Genomic DNA, 10,268 nt, shown 5'->3' on the forward strand with positions numbered 1-10,268 from the left:
CATCTGATTTTTACTAGAAGGTGTTCTCAGCTGATGGTCTATATCTGCATATTTTTGAAAGACTCTGGGAGAACAGCCCTGGGAGGCAGACTTCTAGAGCAAGCGTGGACAAGAGAGATGGAGGAAGAGGGAGAAGGTGGCTGCCTGGAGATGAGAAGTCAGAGAACAAATCCGGTCTAGTTCCCAATCTAGTTCAGTGAATTTAGGAGGCTCTGCATGGTCCCCAAGCCTAGTCCCACTCCTTTGTTAGGTCACCCACCCCCATCAAATCAGGTGACTTCTAGATCCCATGCCTGTGGAAGGAGGATACCCTGATTTGGTGACCAAGGGTATGACAGGGGTTCAAGGAGGCAGCCACCTAGAGTTAAATAATAAAACACAAACAACAGACCCTGGGGAATGATGTGAATACCCCAAGCCCGCAGCCTGCCCTCCCATCTTGCTTCACACCCTCTCTTCTTCTCTCCCTTCTTCCCTTCCTCCCCGCCTCCTGTCTCCCCTCTATGCAGCCCATCCTCTTTACAGCCAAACCACCAGCTGAGATGGCCCTTCTCCATTTCCCCCCATCCCCTTGAGTGCTATTTTATGTGCCTTTGAGTTATTTAAGTCAGTCCTTGGAACTCATTTTATCCATACTTCATCTGCATAATAAACACGTTGACATGCCCCTGAACATGTGGGGTCTCCCTGGCTCAGAGTGCCACCAGAAGAGTCCTATTTGCAGGAAACAATGATGCCATTTCGCTCTTCCCAGAATGTCTCTAAGCCCTACATGCCAGAACTTTTAAGATTAAATCTCTCTGCTCCTCAGTTCAGTTCAGTTCAGTCGCTCAGTCGTGTCCGACTCTTTGCGACCCCATGAGCAGCATCCCAGGCCTCCCTGTCCATCACCAACTCCCTGAGTCCACCCAAACCCATGTCCATTGAGTCAATGATGCCATCCAACCATCTCATCCTCTGTCGTCCCCTTCTCCTGCCCTCAGTCTTTCCCAGTATCAGGATCTTTTCAAATGAGTCAGCTCTTTGCATCAGGTGGGCAAAGTATTGGAGTTTCAGCTTCAACATCAGTCCTTCCAATGAACACTCAGGACTGATCTCCTTTAGGATGGACTGGTTGGATCTCCTGGCAGTCCAAGGGACTCTCAAGAGTCTTCTCCAACACCACAGTTCAAAAGCATCAATTCTTCTGTGCTCAGCTTTCTTCACAGTCCAACTCTCACATCCATACATGACTACTGGAAAAACCATAGCCTTGACTAGACCGACCTTGTTGGCAAAGTAATGTCTCTGCTTTTGAATATGCTATCTAGGTTGGTCATAACTTTCCTTCCAAGGAGTAAGGGTCTTTTAATTCATTGGCTGCAATCACCATCTGCAGTGATTTTGGAGCCCCCCCACCCCCCAAAATAAAGTCTGACACTGTTTCCACTGTTTCCCCATCTATTTCCCATGATTTGGGAGCTCCCAAAATAAAGTCTGTCACTGTTTCCACTGTTTCCCATCTATTTGCCATGAAGTGATGGGACCAGATGCCATGATCTTCGTTTTCTGAATGTTGAGCTTTAAGCCAACTTTTTCACTCTCCTCTTTCACTTTCATCAAGAGGCTCTTTAGTTCTTCTTCGATTTCTGCCATAAGGTTAGTGTCATCCACATATCTGAGGTTATTGATATTTCTCCCCAGCAACCTAGATTCCAGCTTGTGCTTCTTCCAGTCCAGCATTTCTTATGATGTACTCTGCATATATGTTAAATAAGCAGGGTGACAATATACAGCCTTGATGTACTCCTTTCCTGATTTGGAACCAGTCTGTTGTTCCATGTCCAGTTCTAAATGTTGCTTCCTGACCTGCATACAGATTTCTCAAGATGCAGGTCAGGTGGTCTGGTATTCCCATCTCTTTAAGAATTTTCCAGAGTTTGTTGTAGTCCACACAGTAAAAGCCTTTGGCATAGTCAATAGAGCAGAAGTAGATGTTTTTCTGGAACTCTCTTGCTTTTTTGATGATCTAGCTGATGTTGGCAATTTGATCTCTGTCTCCTCTGCCTTTTTGAAATCCAGCTTGAAAATCTGGAAGTTCACGGTTCACATACTGTTGAAGCCTGGCTTGGAGAATTTTGAGCATTACTTTGCTAGTGTGTGAGATGAGTACAGTTGTGTGGTAGTTTGAGCATTCTTTGGCATTGTCTTTGTTTGGGATTGGAATGAAAACTGACCTTTTCCAGTCCTGTGGGGCCACTGCTGAGTTTTCCAAATTTGAAGGCATATTGAATGCAGCACTTTCACAGCATCATCTTTCAGGATTTGAAATAGCTCAACTGGAATTCCATCACCTGCACTAGCTTTGTTTGTTTGTAATGATGCTTTCTAAGGCCCACTTGACTTCACATTCCAGTATGTCTGGCTCTAGGTGAGTGATCACACCATAAATTATCTGGGTCATGAAGATTTTTTTGTATAGTTCTTCTGTGTATTCTTGCCACCTCTTCTTAATGTCTTCTGCTTCTGTTAGGTCCATACCATTTCTGTGCTTTATTGTGCTCATCTTTGCATGAAAGTTCCATTAGTGTCCCTAGTTTTCTTGAAGAAATCTCTAGTCTTTCCCATTCTATTGTTTTCCTCCATTTCTTTGCACTGATCACTGAGGAAGGCTTTCTTATCTTTCCTTGCTATTCTTTGGAACTCTGCATTTAAATGGGTATATCTTTCCTTTTCTCCTTTGCCTTTCACTTCTCTTCTTTTCACAGCTATTTGTAAGGCCTCCTAAGACAGCCATTTTGCCTTTTTGCATTTCCTTTTCCATGGGGATGGTCTTGATCACTGCCTCCTGTCCAGTGTCATGAACCTCCGTCCATAGTTCATCAGACACTCTGTCTATCAGATCTAATCCCTTGAATTTCTCACTTCCACTGTATAATCATAAGGGATTTAATTTAGGTCATACCTGAATGGTCTAGTGGTTTTCCCTACTTTCTTCAATTTAAGTCTGAATTTGGCAATAAGGAGTTCACGATCTGAGCCATAGTCAGCTCTCGGTCTTGTTTTTGCTGACTGTATAGAGCTTCTCCATCTTTGGCTGCAAAGAATATAATCAGTCTGATTTTGGTGTTGACCATCTGGTGATGTTCATGTGTTGGAAGAGGGTGTTTGCTATGACCAGTGCGTTCTCTTGGCAAAACTCTGTTAGCCTCTGCCCTGCTTCATTCTGTACTCCAAGGCCAAATTTGCCTGTTACTCCAGGTGTTTCTTGGCTTCCTATTTTTGCATTCCAGTCCCCTATAATGAAAAGGACATCTTTTCTGTGTGTTAGTTCTAGAAGGTCTTGTAGATCTTCATAGAACCGTTTAACTTCAGCTTCTTCAGCATCATTGTTTGGGGCATAGACTTGGATTACTGTGATATTGAAAGGTTTGCCTTGGAAATGAACAATGATCATTCTGTCATTTTTGAGATTGCATCCAAGTACTACATTTCTGACTCTTGTTGACCATGATGGCTACTCCATTTCTTCTGAGGGATTCCTGCCCATAGTAGTAGATATAATGGTCATCTGAGTTAAATTCACCCATTCCAGTCCGTTTTAGTTCGCTGATTCCTAAAATGTCGATGTTTACTCTTGCCATCTCCTGTTTGACCACTTCCAATTTGCCTTGATTCATAGACCTAACATTCCAGTTTCCTATACAATATTGCTCTTTACAGCATTGGACTTTACTTCTATCACCAGTCACATCCACAACTGGGTGTTGTTTTTGGTTTGGCTCCATCTCTTCATTCTTTCTGGAGTTAGTTCTCCACTGATCTCCAGTAGCATATCGGGCACCTACTGACCCGGGGAGTTCCTCTTTCAGTGCCCTTTTTTTTTGCCTTTGCATATGTTCATGGTGTTCTCAAGAATATTGAAGTGGTTTGCCATTCCCTTCTCCAGTGGATCATGTTTTGTCAGAACTCTCCTCCATGACCCGTCCGTCTTGAGTGGCCCTACGTGGCATGGCTCATAGTTTCACTGAGTTAGACAAAGGTGTGATCCATGTGATCAGATTGGTGATCGTGGTTTTCAGTCTGAGCTTCTCTTCAGATTTGATTAATTTGTGTGAGCAGCTCATGAAACTCAGGAAAACATTTTACTTACTAGAAAACTGATGTATTGTAAAAGGATAAAACTCAGGAGCAGCCAGATGGAAGAGATGCATAAATGAAAACATGTGGGAAGAGGCATGCGGCTTCCACGCCTTCTTTGGGCATACTACTCTCTGACATCTCTGCGTTTCTACCAACCTGGAAGCCCTCTGAACACAGGTCTTTTTTTTTTTTTTTAGAGAGTTCATTACCTTATATGGCATGATTGATTAAATCATTGGCCATTGGTGATTGAACTGTCTCCAGTCACTTTCCTCTCTCTAAAGGTTGGGAGTCTGTGGCTGAAAGTTCAACCTCCAGTCATAGGGTTGGTCCCCTGGCAACCCACTCCCACTCTTAGATACTTATCAAAAGTCATCTTATTAGCATAAACTCAGGTGTAGTTCAAAGAGTTTTGTGATGGATATCATAAGTCATCTTTACTCCTATCACTTAGGAAATTGAAGGGATTTTTGGGAGCTCTGTGCCAATATATACTTATTACAAATCACATAATTATAGCAGAATTTTCCAAAGAATGTTCAGAATTGGAACCCTAGTTCCAAAGAAAATGATGGATCTGTGAAATATGTATTTGGGAAATACTTCAAGAAACTTAAGTGGGATTCATTTCTGCAGGACCTCAGAGGCTTTATCTATTTTAATTAATTTTTATTGGAATATACTTGCTTTCAACGTTGTGTTAGTTTCTAGTGTACAGCAAGGTAAATCAGCAATAGATATACATATATCCTCTTTTTTTGGATTTCTTTCCCATTTAAGTACCACTGAGCACTGAATAGGGTTCCCTGAGCTATACAGCAGGTTCTCTGTCACAGGATTTAATAAGCCAATATCCGTTGTGAATCTTTAAGGAAGGGTGTGTCAGAGGCATCAGTGAAGCCCTAACACAAGGAAGGGTGTGTGTGTGTATGTGCTCAGTTGTGTCTGACTCTTTGTGACCCCATGGACTGTAGCCCACCAGGCTCCTCTGTCTATGGAATTTTCACAGCAAGAATACTGGAGTGAGTTGCCATTTCTTTCTCCAGGGCATCTTCCTGACCCACGGATTGAAAGCTCATCTCTGGTGTCTCCTGCATTGGCAGGCATATTTTATTTACCACTGAGCCACCTAGGAAGTCCAAGGAAGAGTATAGCTCATAACATTTTACACGCTATTTGATCACAGAGCTTGTTTTCTCGTGAACTGTCTTTCTAAGTTATTGAGTTACACAGAATGTCTTTTTTAGGCTCCCTCAAATGAAGGAAGTTGCTCTAATGCCACTCTGTGAAGTTGATTGATGGGAAGATACTCTGGGCTAGACTGGGTTCTGAGGTGCCTGAAAGTTTACATTTTGGATGGCTGTCTTTTCCAAATTAGTATTTATTTGCTCACAATGGTCTGCTTCTGTGTTCACCTTCAAGGGCTCAATACTGCCCCCTAGTGGGTCCAGTGGGATCCTAAATTTTCTGTGCCATTGTCCTAAACTTGGGAAGTGACCTTGGCAGTTTCTAAAAAAAAAAAAAAAGAAAGAAAGAAAAAAAACGACCTTTTCAAGTTACAAAAAAAGATACTACTGTTATGATACCTGATATCACTTAAAAAAACTTTATGACACAATAATAATATGTGTTTGTTTTAGAATGAGAAAATTTAAGGTAAGTAAAATGAAGAAAATAAAAATAATCTACAATCTTACCTCAGGGTTAACACTTATCATTCTAACATGTATGTCCATGCAGTCTTTTTTTAAATCTACATTTATCTAAAAATTCATACTTCCCCTGATCCTAAACTAAAAATATATTTTTTCCGGACTTTTTCTTGTATGCCCATTTTACTTGAACGTCAGTTAAGAACCTGCTCCTTGAGTACTTTTGGTCCTTTTGAAGGAGGCAGGAGAGGAGAGGGGGTGAAAAATTTAAACATTTAAAGGGGTGATTCAGGGGCTAAGTGACCCACTATGTTTACGGGTGATTGCACCAGTGTCTTCCAAGAGGGGCACATACACTTTAATGGCACCAAATGGCAACCCTTCCTGGCTGCTGCTATAATACAATTATATAACAATACAGTATTATATAAACATATAAACAACATCTAAGGCTGTGGCTTAACGCAAACGTAGTGGCTTAAACAACATGGATTTGTGATCTTACAGTCTGGGGTCAGAAGTCAAAGTCAGTTTTGTAGGGCTAAATCAAAGTTTTTGTAGGGCTAAATCAGTTTCGTAGGGCTGTTCCTTCTGGGGGTTCGTCTGTTTCCTTGCCTTTCTGTCAGCTTCTCAAGACCCTTGCATTCCTCAGCTCATGGTCCTTTTTCTCCCAACACATCAAACTCTGACTCCTGTTATCACATCCCCTACTACTAACTCTGATCCTCCTGCTCCTCTCCTATGAGGACCTTTGTGTTGATACTGGGCCAACCAGGAGACTCTCCCCATCAGGACCGATAACTTCATCACACTGGCACAGTCCTTATCACCATGAAAGGTCACATTTTGACAATCCCTTCTGGGCATTAGGATGTGGGTAACTTTGGGAGGGCCATTCATTATTCAGTCCACCATACTGAATACGTTTCTTCTCTTTCTGCTCCCCTCCCCCTGTCCTCCTCACTTCCCCTCCTCCTTCTTCCTCTTCTTCTTTGTTTTTGAGAATTTAAGGTGAGAATTAGGTGTTCATTTTCTGGAAATCATGGTCTCTAAAGGCCAATTAATCTCGTCGATATAAGAGCTTGTCAGATTGCAGCACAAAGTCAAATAAAGCCCACTTGGATCACCTGCCTTGGCTGAGAGCTGCACTTCTGGGATGGACACAATGGTCTTTGGCCATTTACTGCACTGGGGGATGATGGGGCATTTCTGGCAGGGCCCAGAGCTGGCTGCCAGGAGCTGTTGTGTCCCATCCTTTCCTCCGAGTGTTCCCTCCACTCCTCTGGCTTAGCTGTGTGCCCCCTTTGAAGTTCTGCAGCAGTTGTCGTCTATAAATAGGGCATGCCCAGCCCCATCAGAGTTCTCAGATGAAGGGCAGAGCTCACTTACAAAGCGTTGAAACCACAGGACGGTGTAGGGAGAGAGCCTGCTTTCATGCTTCTTCTCCAACCTCTCCTCAACCCTCCCACCTCCAATTTCATGTGAAAAATACATGAAGGCCCCAGAGAGAATAATCAAAGCTCTGTCACACTTGGAAGACACTTTCTTGCTTCCCTTTAACAAGAAGAAGAGAGAAATGAGCTTCTGGATAAGAGCCCAGGAGCCTATATCAGTTCAGATGTGCCCCAGCATCCATATCTCCTGGAGGTCTTCCGGTTGTAACACCAAAGATGACTACATTATCTGACTCTAAGATTCTGGGTTATCTCATCTTACCCTCATGACTGTCCCTGGAGTCGGGGTATACGAGTTTCCATCTCTCAGATGGGGAGCTTTCCCCCAATTTCTCACTTCTAGGAACACAAAGGAAATGGTAATATTTGAACTTGTGGGGGCAGAGTGAAAGGTTTTTTCCCAAGTACCTCTCACTTCTCTCTGCCACCTCTGAGCACGTCATGGGGTCGGTGCCTTGTTAGTCCATACAGCAGAATGCATGTACCAGTTACAGCCGAGAAAGCACATTTGGGTGTGTGAGCCACCGATTTGGTTCTCAGGCTTGACTCCACATTCGTTAGCTGTGACTTTAAAAGAGCTACTCGATAGTTCCAAGGTCACGATAAGTGGGTACAGTAGCCCATATGGTTGTAATAAGCCTTACTGGGAGCCTCCTCCTGGCATGGTAGCCCCAGGTAGCTGGACTTCTCAGGGATTGGCTCAGAGTTCTAAATGTAAGTATAAGTGTACCAACCTACACTGCAAAACTGTGTTGTGACTTAGCCTCGGAGTGGCGTCATCTCCAGTGATCACCATTGGTTATAAGTGAGTCACAAGTCTATCTGGGTCCAAGAGGGAGACATAGATTTCCTTCCAATGAGATCATTGATAAAGACTATTTTTAAAGACACTGCCACACTATGCATCTTCACAGACATCTGAATGGTTTTCTTTAGATATAGTAATAGCTCTAAGTCTTACTGAGCAATTTTATCCGTTACTGGTTGTTTTCATTGTTTAATTCTGAAGGCAGTCTTTACTTTTAGGTTTTTGTAGTTCCCCTCATTTTCATGTGGGGCTTCCCCCATAACTCAGTTGATAAAGAATCTGCCTGTAGTGCAAGAGACCCGGGTTCGATTCCTGGGTTGGAAAGATCCCCCAAAGAAGGAACTAGCAACCCACTCCAGTGTTCTAGCCTGGGAAATCCATGGACAGAGGAGCCTGGAACACTACAGTCCATGAGGTCCAAGAGTCAGACACGACTTAGCGACTAAACCACCACCAACTCATTTTCACCACCGATGCTGTCCCTTATATCAGGTATCAGACTCGGCTATTTTATCAGCTGTGCAACATTTGCTAGAGAAGGGGGAAACATTTCTTTCATTTTCAAAACAATTTTCTCTAGGATATAGAATTTGACCGTATCATAACATTCTGCTGCTAAAGCAAGCATTCTACTGGGCTGCAGATATTTATGACTTCTATGTCACTCATTCTTTTAAAACAAAATATGAGATATACTTTAGACATCTCTGCTGGGCTCCTGACTCAGATATTAATAGTAACATGGAATCAAACTAGAAAAAAATTAATTGCTTTTGTATTGTGGCTCCCTGCTGGTATGATTTATTTTAAATTCTGCTGATCCCAGGGAGAAGATACTGTATTGTCTGTAATTCAGAAACTGACATATGCTGTTTTCCCATATTTCCCACAAATGCTCCAACTTCAAAGAAAAATATGCTTCTGTGGTCTGGAAAACACTGGATATCACAACATCTATTTTATCTGACATGGCGGGAACTGAATTACTTGACATGTAAGTGGATTTTAGAAGCAACTGAATACAATCTGTCCACCTTGAGTGCCAAAGCCTTTTAGAAAATTATTGACTATTTCTGGACTAGGAGCTGTCTAAAGCATAGGGGTGAGTCATCCTGGTGGTTTTCCTGGGACTCTCCCTGTTTAACACTGAAAGCCCCATGACCTTACCTTGGAAAGCTCCCGGTTATAGACAAACTGAGATAGTTGGTCATGCCCTAGATTAGATATGAGCTTGATCTCACCACTTTCTGATCATCCTGTGTCACTGGTATGAATCTAGCTATGCTGAGTGTTGTGATCCAATGATGCCCTCAGGATGTTTGAGGTATATAACCCATAGATTTCCAGCCTATATGATGCTGGAGTAGCCGGTTAACTCTGCTTATTCAAATGAGGAAACTGCCTGTAGTTCAATGTTAACTCCCAAGTACGTGGACATGATGAGTTATTTTCACCTGTAACACCCAGGGCATCCTTGTTGGTTTTTAGGACTCTCATCAGGATGATAGAGGGCACGACAGTTTTGATTCCAGGTAAGTGGGGGTCATTATTATCAAAATAAATTAATCAGCAAAACTGACCTCAGACAGGGGCAGTAATGAAGGATTACTTTTAAATAATTTTACTGAGTTGCTGTTGGTTTACTTTTCGTGAAACCATGTCTGGACGCGGCAAAGGCGGCAAAGGTCTGGGGAAAGGCGGCGCTAAGCGCCACCGTAAGGTTCTGCGCGACAACATCCAGGGCATCACTAAACCTGCTATCCGCCGCCTGGCTCGTCGTGGTGGTGTGAAGCGCATCTCTGGGCTCATCTACGAAGAGACCCGCGGGGTCCTGAAAGTGTTTCTGGAGAACGTGATCCGGGACGCGGTCACCTACACCGAGCATGCCAAGCGGAAGACGGTCACCGCTATGGACGTGGTCTACGCTCTCAAGCGCCAGGGCCGTACTCTCTACGGCTTTGGCGGTTAAGCTTTCCAGTTTGCTCTCAGGAGCTTGATTTCAACCAAAGGCCCTTTTCAGGGCCAGAAAAAAGAAAAAAAAAGAAAAAAAAAAGACAAAAGAAAGAAAAAAAGAAAGAAAAAAAAAGAAAAAAAGAAAAAAAAATTTTACTGTAGTGGGAAACTTTGTCTAAAGAAACTAAGAAACAAATATTTGATCAGAAACTTAACCCCTCTAGTGGAACAAATTCATTTCTTTTCCAAATATGAGTTCATATATTCATTATCCTTTGG

At 42.8% G+C, this 10,268-nt stretch overlaps 1 protein-coding gene across 1 annotated transcript; it reads left to right on the forward strand.

The window, feature by feature from the left end:
- Positions 1 to 9,675: 9,675 nt before the first annotated feature.
- LOC102274007 (histone H4) lies at positions 9,676 to 10,034 on the forward strand. Its single transcript, XM_005896852.2, has one exon. It carries the CDS (start codon positions 9,694 to 9,696, stop codon positions 10,003 to 10,005), a length of 312 nt encoding a protein of 103 aa, XP_005896914.1. The 5' UTR covers positions 9,676 to 9,693; the 3' UTR covers positions 10,006 to 10,034.
- Positions 10,035 to 10,268: the final 234 nt, after the last annotated feature.

The sequence above is a fragment of the Bos mutus genome, chromosome 23 (genome assembly GCF_027580195.1).
Source record: "Bos mutus isolate GX-2022 chromosome 23, NWIPB_WYAK_1.1, whole genome shotgun sequence".
In the NCBI taxonomy this organism is placed as follows: domain Eukaryota; kingdom Metazoa; phylum Chordata; class Mammalia; order Artiodactyla; family Bovidae; genus Bos; species Bos mutus.

Coding starts and splice junctions, on each gene's coding strand:
- LOC102274007 (XM_005896852.2), top strand. CDS start 9,694: ATGTCTGGACGCGGCAAAGGCGGCAAAGGTCTGGGGAAAGGCGGCGCT.